Raw genomic sequence first — 12301 nt, 5'->3', positions numbered from 1 at the left:
CGAGCTCGGGGGCCGCGGGCTGGGCAGGGCCGGAGCCGCCTCCACACCGCTTCCCAGGCCCGGACGGCCGCAGGAGGAGGTCCCGCTGTCAGTCAGCGGGGAAGGCCGGGCCGGGCAGCCGAAGGGGGCGGCGCCGAGGACGGGCTCTGGCCGGGAGCTGGGAGGCGGAGGCGGAGGGGGCGGAGGGGGCGGGGGCGGGGGCGGCTCCGGGCCTTATAAGCGGCGGGGGCAGGGCGGGAGGGAGGCAAGTGTCAGGCCGATGTGCAGCTCGCGAGGGGCCGGGGTCGGGGCCGCCGAGGCCATGCGCGCGGGCTGGGCAGGGGACCCGCGGGGCGCAGAGTGTAGCCGCTTCGGAGCCTGAGCCTCCCGGGGCCGCGGCCGGGGAGCCGCGCGGGGCCGGCCGGCCGGGGGGAGGGGAGCGATGCGGCGCCGGCGGGCCGCGGTGGCCGCGGGTTTCTGCGCCTCCTTCCTGCTGGGCTCGGTCCTCAACGTGCTCTTCGCACCGGGCTCGGAGCTTCCGCGGCCAGGCCAGTCCCCCGGGCCCTCGCCAGACCCGGGCCCGGGCCGTCGCGGGGGCCGCGGGGAGCTGGCCCGGCAGATCCGAGCGCGCTACGAGGAGGTGCAGCGCTATTCCCGCGGGGGCCCCGGTCCCGGGGCCGGCCGGCCGGAGCGGCGGCGCCTGATGGACCTAGCTCCGGGCGGCCCGGGCCTGCAGCGTCCCCGCCCCCCGCGGGCCCGGCCCCTGCTCGACGGCGCTCCGGGCTGGCCCCCGGCTCCTGGCCCGGGCTCCCCCGGCCCGGGATCCTCCGGCCCGGGCCCGCGCCTGGGCTGCGCCGCGCTCCGCAACGTGTCCGGCGCACAGTATGTGGGCTCCGGCTACACCAAGGCCGTGTACCGGGTCCGCCTGCCCGGCGGCGTCGCGGTGGCGCTCAAAGCGGTGGACTTCAGCGGCCACGATCTGGGCAGCTGTGTGCGCGAGTTCGGGGCGCGGAGGGGCTGCTATCGGCTGGCGGCCCACAAGCTGCTCAAGGAGATGGTGCTACTGGAGCGGCTGCGGCACCCCAACGTGCTGCAGGTACGAGGGGGCGGGTGCAGGGATAAGGGTGCTGGCTGGACGTGCCGTGCCCGACCACTCAGGCTGGAAGAGAAGCCTTGGTCTTACAGATAAAGAAGCAGAGCCCCGATGACTGACCAGGTTAAGCTAGGGACAGAACCCGGACCATGGCAGCTTCCCACTACACCACCCTGCCTGGGTGGGCGTCCCGTTACGGAGAGACTCCCGGGTTTCTCAGCTTCCAAACCGTATCTCTTGAAGACAGGTCCCCAAACTCGAGGTAGGGGTGGGGGTCCATTCGGGCTTAGGACCCTGCTTCTGGCTGGAGCTGGGGTGTTGAGCACCAGGGAAGGGACCCCAGCCAAAACAATGAACAGAGGTCATCCCTGAGTCAGGGTCCCAACTGCAGTGATAGGGTCCCCTTTCTTGATGGAATCTGAACCCCACTTCTCTCAACTTCCAGACAGTGACTTGTCTGGCTTTGAAGTTGGGGTGGGACTGCAATGGGGGGGGCAGCTAGCAAAAGACCAGGCTTGATTCCCAGGGAATATCCCATACCCCACCCAGAAGCTGCTGAAAGGACTGGAGGGGATTGGATAGTAGGCCAGAAAATGCATGGCCCTTCCCAGGAGAGACCCCGGCCTCAAAATAGGCTTTGGAAGTATTGAGGAAGCCTCGGGGTCCTAGCTCAATGCTCGGGGGACAAGCTGAGGTCTACATGTCACATTATCTGAGCAAATGTGGCCAAGAGGCTGGAAGACTGAGAAGACCAGATGCCCAGGTTCCTACTAAATGGGACTCTGTCTCTCCCTCTCACTGGGGACAGAGGGGAAAGATGAGACCCCACCTTGTCCCCTCCAGGCTAGACTAAGAGAGTGGGCCTCTCACAGTCCCAGCCCTTCCCTAACACACCCACTTCCTCCTCTCCCCCAGCTATCCTCGGTCCTTGAGTCAGCCCTAGGGTTAGACGAACCGTTCCCTTAGCACATGTCTGAGCGGACTAAGAGGGGAATCCCTGACTGCTTTTGGCCCAGCTACCATAGGGTTTGTTCAGACTCCCCAGCTGAGGAACCTTGCCCGCACCTTCCACCTCCTAGCCCACTCAAATTAACCTTTCTGCACTTGGCAGGACTGGTCAGAAACCCAGGAATCCCTCCCTCCTTTCCTCAGGAGTGAGATGCACCCCAGATCTGGGTGGGCATGGCAGAATAGGAGAGAGGACCCAGAGAGCTGTTTATACTACTGCTGGCTCCCAGTCTCCCTGGGCTACTCCAGCCCTGGTCAGACACTCGTTGACTGGGTCCTGGGCCCTGAACTGGTTGCAGAAGGTCAGGCAGAGCCAACAGTTATGGGTGGTTACGCTCCAGTGTCAGCCAACTGTTGCACCGCTGACACTGGAGCTACAGGGAGTGAGCAGTTGGTCACGTGGCCATTCTAACTGGGAGGATCTTGTTCTCTTTGCTTCCCAGGAGCTCCTGGGAACCTTTTGGAAACCTGGGGTGTAGGCCAGATTCTGAGGCAGTGGAGAAGGTCTTGAGTGTCTTAGCAGGATATTAAGTGTTAGTTAATTGACTCAAGACCCTACCCCCCTCCCTTACGAGGGATTTGAGGTTTGATGTGCTTTCCTGTCTCTTAAGGAACTTCTCCCTCCCTCTCTTACCCCACCCAAACTTCAAGACTGAACATCCAGCTAACCGCCCTCACGCATATGTCAGGCCCTCAGCCCAATGCTGAAGGTGCCAAAGGAAAAAAAAAAAAAATACAGCTGAATAGTTTTCACTCATTCCCTCTCTAGACTGAGACTGGGTTGGCTGTGTTACTTTTACAGAATCAGAGACTGGGGTTAGTTGCCCTAGGACAGAAGTGTTACAAGATGGAGAGGGTGCCAGGTCCTTTCTGTTAGGGGGGAGGTGAAAAGCTACCATTATGGGGAGGTAGAGGTACCTTAGTGTGAATTTAGGGACTGCTTTGGTGTTGGGTCTCCTACATTCATCCCCCAACCCCCAGGCCAGTATCCCTCCGGCTTCTTCAGCAATGCCACCTCTGCTCCAGGTAAGCCTGCCTGGGGGTCTTCCTGCTCAGGAGGCTCCAGTTCTGGTGTGCAGGGAACTAGAAATAATGTTGTTTTAATACCTCTTAATCGTTTAAAATTTCAAAACTGTTCGACTGTTTGCTGAACTGGGGAGGAGCCAGAAAGTGTTTCCCGCTCCCCGAGGCTCCCTCCGCCTCTCTGGCAGCCCTGAAGTTGGTGCTGGTTCTAATAGAAAAGGGCCAGGATAGCATATAGCATGTCCCACTGGGCCCTTCCCAGAGCTTGCTCAGTCTGGGGACTGCCTGGGCGAGATCTCTCCATCCATCTCTGTGACCCCTCCCCAACCCACCTCTCTCTCTCTCTCTCTCTCTCTCTCTCTCTCTCTCTCTCTCTCTCGCTCTCGCTCTCGCTCTCGCTCTCGCTCTCGCTCTCGCTCTCTCTCGCTCTCTCGCTCTCTCTCTCTCTCGCTCTCTCTCTCGCTCTCTCTCTCTCGCTCTCTCTCTCTCTCACACACACACACACACACACACACACACCACTCCCTCACATGATAGATGCCTCTATATCCCAGGGTCAAAGGGCACAAGGGTCTTCCCTCCCCTGCACCTCTGTGGTTCCCAGGGCCTCAGGCCTCACATGCGGCCCCAGGCCTGCTTGGGCCCTGATTCTGGCCCTGCTAGAGTATATTTCTTCTCCCAAAGGAACAAAAGACGCGACTGAAATGCTCAGCCTCATGCTTCCTGGTGGGTGGGGGGGGTTAATGGTGTCTTTTTATTTTTTCCTGAGGGGTGTTGATTAATACCTCGTTAACAGCGCATTTAACGACCTCAGGGTGTTTAATAACCTTCAGAAGTTTCCCACAAAGGCTCAGACTCTGGGCAAGAAAATGAGAACCAGGCTCCAGGGCTGCTCCTTTTACCTCACCCCTACCTCTGCCCCACTGGGGTCTGGGGTCTCCCTGGGCTGATGGGGGTGGGGAGCGTAGAGAGAGAGGGAAGAAGAGGGCACCGGGGATTTCCCCCTGACCCCACCAAGCTGCAACCCTAGTGATCTGACGGCGACACGGAGACATGCCTTCCCTCGTGCCAGCAGGACTGAGGCAACTGGCTCCAGGGACGGGGAGCTGCAAGGGCACTCCTGGGATGGAAGGACCTGGAGTGGAGCTGGGAAGGGTGTGAAGGGTGACAGTATGCAGGGACATCTAGCCCAGGGGCTTGGTTCCCCCACTGCCTCACCCCACCAGCACCCCCACATCGTGCAGCTCTCCCCTCTTCCCACTCTGGCCCAGACAACTTGGCCTTTGTGTTCCTGCTCCCTACAGGGTGCTGGTTGTTTTGAGCACCGTCTGATCCCTAGCTGATGTGCAGCATGGTGGGAGAGACTGGGAGAAGCAGAGATCTCTGTGGATGCTGGTTTAGGTGTCAGTGACAAAGTCAGGCTGTGCTTCCCAGAAGCCCCTGGCCACCTGAGCTGTACGAACCCCCTCCCCCAGATAATATGGAGTGGGCTGGCCCTTGTGACCGTGCCCTCAAAGAACCGACCTTCCCCAGGAACCACTCTTACTACTAGCCCAGTTGATACGGGTGACCCCACCCCATCCCACCCTGCCCACCAGCTATGCAAAGAACACCCCATGACATGCCCCTGGGATACTTTCTGTTCTGATCGACACTTGTTACCAATCCCAAGGGAGATTGCTTTTCCTCCAGAAAGACCAGAGCAGAGGAAAAATGAAGGTGCCAGAAAGTGAAAATGATGAAGCAAAGACAAGGATTAGAGCAGGGAAGGGGTATGATATCCATTTGTTGGCTGGGCGATTAGCAAATGGTACTCGTGGAAAGAACGAGGCTATGGAATCAGAGTAACATAAATTTGAATCCTAGCTCCTGCAGTTCTTAGCTGTGTGGCCTTGGGGAGGTAACTTAACCTCTCTGAGTTGGTTTCCTCAACATGTGAATTGGAGATACTAATAGTCCCTACTATGCCCTTTTAAGGTTATTCTAAGAATTGAGTTTTGCTTGTAAAACATTTAGCACAGTGCCCGGCACATGGTTAACAGAAGGTGGCCAGACCTGCCCATTTACCTGAGTGGCCAGAGGTAAGGGACTGATGGAATCCGTAGGAACTCTGGCTGCTGGGACAGAGGGCAGGCTTCCCAGACAACGTTGTTATTCTCTTCTGGCCCGAGCTGAAGCAGAGACCTAGGGATGGGAGAGTGGGGGGCATGTGAAAACCCAGCCCTTCCTTGTCCCCACCCCCATCCTGTGACCTCATGACCTGCCTGGGCCTCTTCCAGCTCTATGGCTACTGCTACCAGGACAGCGAGGACATCCCAGACACCCTGACCACCATCACGGAGCTGGGTGCCCCTGTGGAAATGATCCAGCTGCTGCAGACTTCCTGGGAGGATCGCTTCCGAGTGAGCAGGGAAGAGGGCCAGGGCCCGGGGCTCCTTGCTGGGACGGTTCTCCCTTAGAAGGCCAGCCCTCCAGAGCAGCTTCAACTCCTCCTCAGTTGAGGGAGAGGGAGGGAAGGATGGAGCAAAGCTGACTCGGCCATTGGCCAAAGGGTTAAAAAAAGAAACGAGGCAGTGAGGATCCTGAGGTTTTTGTGTTCCTGCTGCCCTCACACACACACTCACACATACTCTCAGCCTGGCTGCAGGAGGGCCAGTGTCCTAGGACTAGAAAAGAGCTTAAGGTCATCTCGACCCTCCCTCTATTTGCATACACTGGACAGAAACCACACCGGAGATGCAACTTCAGGGAGGATATGCACTCTGCCCATTTCCCACTTATTCCATGTTACCCTCAGGGTCAGGCCCACGGGGGGGGGGGGGGGGGGGGTGTAATAGAAAATCACTGGCTTGCTCAGTAAGGCCCCAGGCCTCGGTCCTTAGTGAACTCCAGAGCCTTGAAGAGAAAAACAAACGCCCAAGCTCAGTCCAGAGCACCAAAGCGGGGGAGCCCCCAAGCATCCTCCCAGGAGAGAAGCCGTGAGCAGCCTGGTGTTTGCCCCTCAGATCTGCCTGAGCCTGGGCCGCCTCCTCCACCACCTGGCCCACTCCCCGCTGGGCTCGGTCACTCTGCTGGACTTCCGCCCCCGACAGTTCGTGCTGGTGGATGGGGAACTGAAGGTGACCGATCTGGATGACGCCCGCGTGGAGGAGACACCGTGCACAGGCAGCGCTGACTGCACACTCGAGTTCCCAGCCAGGAACTTCACCCTGCCCTGCTCAGCCCAGGGCTGGTGCGAGGCCATGAATGAGAAACGCAACCTCTACAATGCCTACAGGTGACCTCCATCCCCACTCAGGAGGGCCTGCGGCGAGGGAGCGTGAGCCCGGGGAGTGGGGTGGGGGCTCGCAGGGGGTCCAGGAGGCCAGCCAGCCAGGCTGGGAGACGCAGCCCAGCCGTGACCAGCGGAGTAGCAGGGGCGGGGGAAGGCCTCCACCCCTTCGAGAAGGGAACATGCAGGCTCCTGACCATGAGGCTAAAAATAGTCAGCTCCAAGGAGAATCTGGGTTGGGGCGTGGCAGCTGGAGGCTTCTTAAAATAGTGTCAGACTCAGAGCCTAGGGCTGGTGGGACAGGCCCTGCCCCTTCCTCCCCTGGCCCTTCACCTCTGGAAGCTCCTCATAGGGCCAAGCCATGGGGCTGCTGTGACCCGGGCCAGCCGGGCGATAATGCGGGGGCCGAGGGGTGGGAAGGTCCCTGGGACGGGTGGGGAAAACAGACCTCCGATTTCAGTTTGGTATGGAGTTACCTGTGGCCTTAGCGTGTGCCCAGACCCCGAGTCTGAATAGACAGACTCCTTGGCACACTTCACGGGAGTAGGCCCGGTTGGTCAGCCTGATAGAGCAGGCTCCCTGGCCAGACTGGCGTTCTGTCCCAAGCCGGGGTAGAGGAAGGATATGTCCCCAAAGGCTGAACCACTGAGGCCCTGATTTCTCTCTGCCCCAGGTTTTTCTTCACATACCTCCTGCCCCATAGTGCTCCACCGTCACTGCGGCCTCTCTTGGACAGCATTGTCAACGCCACAGGTGAGCTCTCCAGAGCCCCCCTGCCTCCCGTCACCCTCCCCCACCCCCAGCAAACATGGGCATAAGAATGACCCAGGGCAGCACATGGTCCAGAAACATCGTTTCCCAAAGTGGCATTCTGTGGCAAACCCAGTGCCCAGTCGTGCGGTCATTGGGGCCCAGGCGCCAGAGGGAGGGGGGAAAGGCAGCTGGCTGCCTACCTCAGGGAGAAGTAGGAGCCCAGGTACCCTCTTACAGCACCGTGCACTCTGCAGGAGAGCTCACCTGGGGGGTGGACGAGACCCTGGCCCAGCTGGAGAAGGTGCTGCACCTGTACCGGAGCGGGCAGTATCTGCAGAACTCCACGGAGGCCGGCAGAGCCGGTGAGTGGTCCCGGCAAGGATCCAGGGGCTGGGGAGGTGGGGAGCAGGTGCGAGGGTGGGTGGTTCCCCTCATTGGGGAAGTGGCTCATCCTCCCTCTGAGACGCACGTGGAGTGTTGCAGAGACCGCTGTTTCGCTTTCACTTGGACTGAGCTAGAACAACTATAATTCTGCCTTGAACTTGGGGGGGGTGGGCACTGACACCCCTTCTCGGGATGGCTGCAAACCCCACTATGTACTGACTGCGTGACTATGAGCAAGTTAACTTACACCTTGAGCCTCACTTTCCTCATCAGTGAATTGGGTTCAGTATTACCTGCCTCGGAATTCTTATGGGGATTAAATGGCAGGTGAAATGTGTGAGAGCAGTTAACTCGTTTCCTGTTAACACAGCTTGAACACAGTATATGTTTGCTACTCTTTCCTTCCTCGCCCTTCTGGGCCCGGGAGGGTGGCTGGAGGTGGAGAAGGGCTCCACACTGAAACCAGTTAAGAAGCTCCAGGGCAGAGAGAGAATTCTAGCCACGGCTTGTGGGCAGTGGTCTCTCCCGCTGAGGCCCTGGGGTTTAGCATGGTTGGCAGGGGGGCGAGGGATGGGCAGCCTCTGTATTCAAGGAGCTCCGGCCAGTCTTAAGGGTGGGGGAGCCCTCGTTAGCCCTGTAAATAAAGTTTAACGAGGTGAACAATGGCTGGCTCTGTCCCTGAGGACGCTGTTTATGGGGCTATAAATCACAGCCAGCCCTGGACTTTGGTCTAGTCCCTGGTAGAAGCCGGAGGCAGGAGGGCGGGGTGGCCAGAGGCCCAGGGCTTCTGCATTATCAGTCCAGAGCTGGGGCTCCCCAGGCAGCGGGAAAGACTTGTGGGAACAGGAGGCCTGCGGCTAAGCAGCTTCTGGATTGAGGAGATTTCAGAGCCTCTGGGGGCTCTTTCTGTGAAATGGGGAGATTTCACACTCTTCCTCCAGCCTCTGCCCCAAATATTCAAGTTGTGGATTCCCAAATGGTAATTTTTTGTGTTTTACATTCATTTGCATGCCTCTGAACTTCAAAAACCCCATGACTGCCCCCCTGTCCGAGGAACTGGCCTAGCCTCTCTCCCCAAGGCCAGGAGGAAATGGGACCAAAGGGCGGCTCTAAACTCTTTGCCACTCAAAGTGTGGTCTGCCGACCAGCAGCACCAGAAGTTGGTTGGAAATGCCAGTTCCCAAGCCCCACCCCAGACCTTCTGAATCAGAATCTGCATTTTAACAAGATTCCCTGGAGATTCACATGCACCTTGAAGTTGGAGAAGCCCGGCTTTAAATGTCTAAAATGTCCTGAGCTCAGCAACCTTCCTGGTCAGCCAATGGCTCTGTGTGTGCACTTATCCCATGCCTGTGCCCGCCGTCATGTGTAGCCTGAACCAGTTGCGTGCCCTTATATGTGGGAGACGTGTGTCTCCCACAAAGTAAACCTGAGCTTTGCCTTTTCTGAGTGGTCATCCCAGTTTCACAGTGATAGCTGCCTTCATCCCCGTGCTAGGAGGACTGGGCTGGATTTCAGCCCTCACCTAGGAAATGTGGCTCACAGCCCTTTAAAGAAAGCAGCCCCAGCCTTTACCGCTGGGCACAGAGTTCTCATCTGAGCTCCATCCCCAACCCACAGAGTACCAGCACCTCCCAGGCAGTACCATCCCCCAGGAAGACTACGGCTGCTGGCCATCCTACCACCACGGAAGCTGCCTCCTTTCAGTGTTCAACCTGGCCGAGGCTGTGGACATCTGTGAGAGCCATGCCCAGTGCCAGGCCTTTGTGGTCACCAACCAGACCACTTGGACAGGTGAGCCAGTGGGAAAGGACATCCTGAGGGAGGTGACTGGACTCCCCGGAAGAGATTGACAGGTAGCAGCCCCCCATCAGAAGCCAGCGATGGTGAGAAGACAAGTGTCCTCAGGGCAGTTGCACTATAGGGAGAGTGGCCCTGCCTCCAGGGAGAGAATCATCCAGTCCTGTTACCTCTTACCTCTGCCCCCAGGTCGGCAACTAGTCTTTTTCAAGACAGGATGGAGCCACGTGGTCCCTGATCCCAGCAAGACCACATATGTGAGGGCCTCTGGCTGACCTGTCTGTGGGCTCAGCTGACCACCACTGCCAGCACGGCATGTCACCTGGGCACCCCTGCAGACAAGGCTGACATCCCCGACAGACCGAGGGGACCAGGACAACGTGCAATACTGCCACATGTTAAAATGTGAGTTTACCAGTCTAGGTCTGGGACTGCTGGCTCCAGGGCAGGAATCGTGGAGGGCTGACCGCCCCTCTCACCCTCTGGGCCGCCAGCGAGGCTCAGGACAGCCTCCCCACTGGGGGCTCTGCCCCTCACTGGGACAGTTCTGTGGGCAGCCCCATCACTGTGCTCGTAGCGTGAGAATGTAGTCAGAGCCCCTGCTGCCGGCGCTGCTGCATGTGCCGTGGCCCGGCAGGGGCCGCGCGGGAACAATCAGTCACCAGGTGTTCTCTTAGCCAAGCTCCTGACCGGAGACTTGAAGGGATGCTCCGGGAGACGGGTGATTCTGTACGTGGGGCGGCCGCCTCTGGGCACCTGACAGGGGCGCTGACCGGCCAGCCCAGGAGCGGGGGCAGAGGAGCACACAAGGTATGAGCCAAGGCCTGGGGTTGAGGGGCAGGTAGCAGTTTGAGCCAGGACCTGGCGCGGGGGTGGGGGCCGGGGCCTTTCTGCCTCATTTGCTTTCAGTGAAAGCCGCAAAGCAGCCAAAAGCAGCCTCTCCCCGCTCCTGGAGTTTGTGTATCCAGAAGCTTTTGTACTTCTTGTTCATTAAAATGTTTATTTTTGTAAGAAAAAAAAAAAAATCAATTAATAAAAGGACATTTCACAGCAAGGACTCTTCCCAAGCCGCATTTTCCTGGGCTGGCTTTCTCGTCCTCAGTTTTGTCTTTGGTGTCTGTTTGGGAGCGGGGGCAGCGTGTGACAAAGGAGTGAAGCCTCCATGCAAACACTAAAGCTGACACAGTGTGCGTTCAGGCCCTGCTCCCACGGTTCCCGTCTCCGTCCTTGGCCCCCCACATCCATGTCCTAACAAAAGACAGGAGGGACTAACGAGGTTACAATGTTAACACACACTGGCTTCTTCTATACAGAGCCTTTACCCAGAGGACTCATGTCCTAACGGTGGGATGTCAGCCACGCCAGGGTGCCCTGGGCAGCCTCCAGTCAGGTCAGCTTTGCCTCTGTACAGGGTCAGGCCTGCCCGTCATCACCACTGCCCACCACGTGGCAATGCACACTTTTCTTTCTCAGAGCCTTTCTTTGAGCAAGAAATAAATACATGGAAAGTGGGGAGACCGAAAAAAGTCAATGGAAAGCCCGGCCCCCTCTTCCTGGGTTTTGGGAGGGAGGGTCTAACAGGGTATGTGGAAGCCCAAAGTGGAAGAGTTCAAGATCACACTGAGGCCAGAGAGAGCCCCAACATGGATGCAAGTCTTCTAACTTGAAATCCCACATCTTCTCTCCTGTACACCATTCTACTTCTAGAATATTCTCAAAGTGCACAAGCCTTTGAGGGCTTTAGAAAGAATAACCAAAGTTCAACTCAGAACCCAGTGTCTTCTCAGCAGCTGGTGGTCGGTGTAATTTCTCAGGCACAGGACGTCCCCTTAGTTCTGAGTGGTTGAAGAGCCGATGTTAGCTCTGGAGTCCTCATCGTGGACGCCGCTCGGACCCTCAAGGTTGTACCTTACCACCACCATGCCCAGCCCAGACGCCCTACGCCTTGCCTCTGGTTACCTGGGCTTGGTGATCGTGGAGGGTGGGGAGGGTCAGAGCCTCCACAGAACCTCACACCATGAGTCAACCAAGCCGTGTCCTGCCCGTGATCACCACTCTCAGTCCCCACCCCTCCAAGGAGGAACTCGGCTTCCATCAGCCTCCAGAGCTCTTTCCTCAGCTGAATTCACACCCCACCGCACGGGTAGCCTACCCCTTGCTAGCCAGTGTTAGAGTTTGCAGTGCCCTCTGTTATTCAACTGCCCACCGGTCTGTGGAGCTCTGAGGGCAGGAGAACCACGTCACCATGCTGGGCCCAAGGGGGTTCCACAGGGCTGGGGCAGGAAGGTCTGCGGGGTCTGTGCCATCCAGAGGGACACAAAGACCCTGGTTACAGACGGCAGAGAGGCCCGCAGGAACTGTGTGACTCAGTGGGGAAAGAGAAGGCTGAAGATGAACCAACCACTGCCTTCTGAGCTTCCAGATGAGTGGTTCACTGGCCCGTGGAGAGGCGCAGGCTGTGGCCTCGGCAAGGCAGTTTTACAGACCTGAAAACCGAAGCCCAGGTCACAGCTGCAAAGGGATTTAATGAGCATTCAAACCCAGCCCTAACTTCCAAGCCTGTTCTGGAGGGAGAATTGCTGTAAGAGGAATCTAAGTTAGAGTCAGGGAGTCCATACTCTTGAGTGTGTGCCACACCCAAATGGAGGTCCAAGGTGCATAAAACCTTCTTAGAAAGACTCACCCACAGGTAGCTAAAGGGATGGTAAACAGCTGCTTCCTCAGTGGAGTGAGCCTTGCCTCCAAACCTATATGGGGGCGGGGGCAAAAAATGGCCAGGCTCAGTCCTACAAAGTAGAAAGGGGCATTTGCGGCTGGGGGTGGAGAAGTGGTGGAGTGCCCTGAAAGGAAGGGGGTAGAGAGTGAAAGCCGGAGGCAGAATCATCCTCCCCCCAAGATGGCCCTTTACACATAGCCACCTGTGTCCCTGGAAAACGTTCAGCTCCTGGGAACATCTTGTTCCCTTCCTGAGAAAGTTGGACCCATCCCTG

At 58.1% G+C, this 12301-nt stretch overlaps 1 protein-coding gene across 3 annotated transcripts; it reads left to right on the top strand.

Annotated features, from left to right (window-relative positions):
* Window positions 1–260: 260 nt before the first annotated feature.
* On the top strand, window positions 261–10365 carry PKDCC (protein kinase domain containing, cytoplasmic). 3 transcript variants are annotated; one of them, XM_059079333.2, is made up of 7 exons: window positions 261–1075; window positions 5383–5505; window positions 6196–6380; window positions 7048–7127; window positions 7382–7489; window positions 9132–9305; window positions 9501–10365. In XM_059079333.2, the coding sequence occupies exons 1-7, from the start codon at window positions 422–424 to the stop codon at window positions 9584–9586; spliced, it is 1410 nt and encodes a 469-aa protein (XP_058935316.1). In that variant the 5' UTR covers window positions 261–421; the 3' UTR covers window positions 9587–10365. The 3 variants fall into 3 exon arrangements, with proteins under 3 accessions (XP_058935316.1, XP_058935314.1, XP_058935315.1); XM_059079331.2 differs by having other exon boundaries at window positions 6109–6380; XM_059079332.2 differs by having other exon boundaries at window positions 6109–6380; window positions 7365–7489.
* Window positions 10366–12301: the final 1936 nt, after the last annotated feature.

This window comes from Kogia breviceps, chromosome 11 (assembly GCF_026419965.1).
Source record: "Kogia breviceps isolate mKogBre1 chromosome 11, mKogBre1 haplotype 1, whole genome shotgun sequence".
In the NCBI taxonomy this organism is placed as follows: domain Eukaryota; kingdom Metazoa; phylum Chordata; class Mammalia; order Artiodactyla; family Physeteridae; genus Kogia; species Kogia breviceps.
This window is presented reverse-complemented; position numbering and strand designations above follow the sequence as displayed.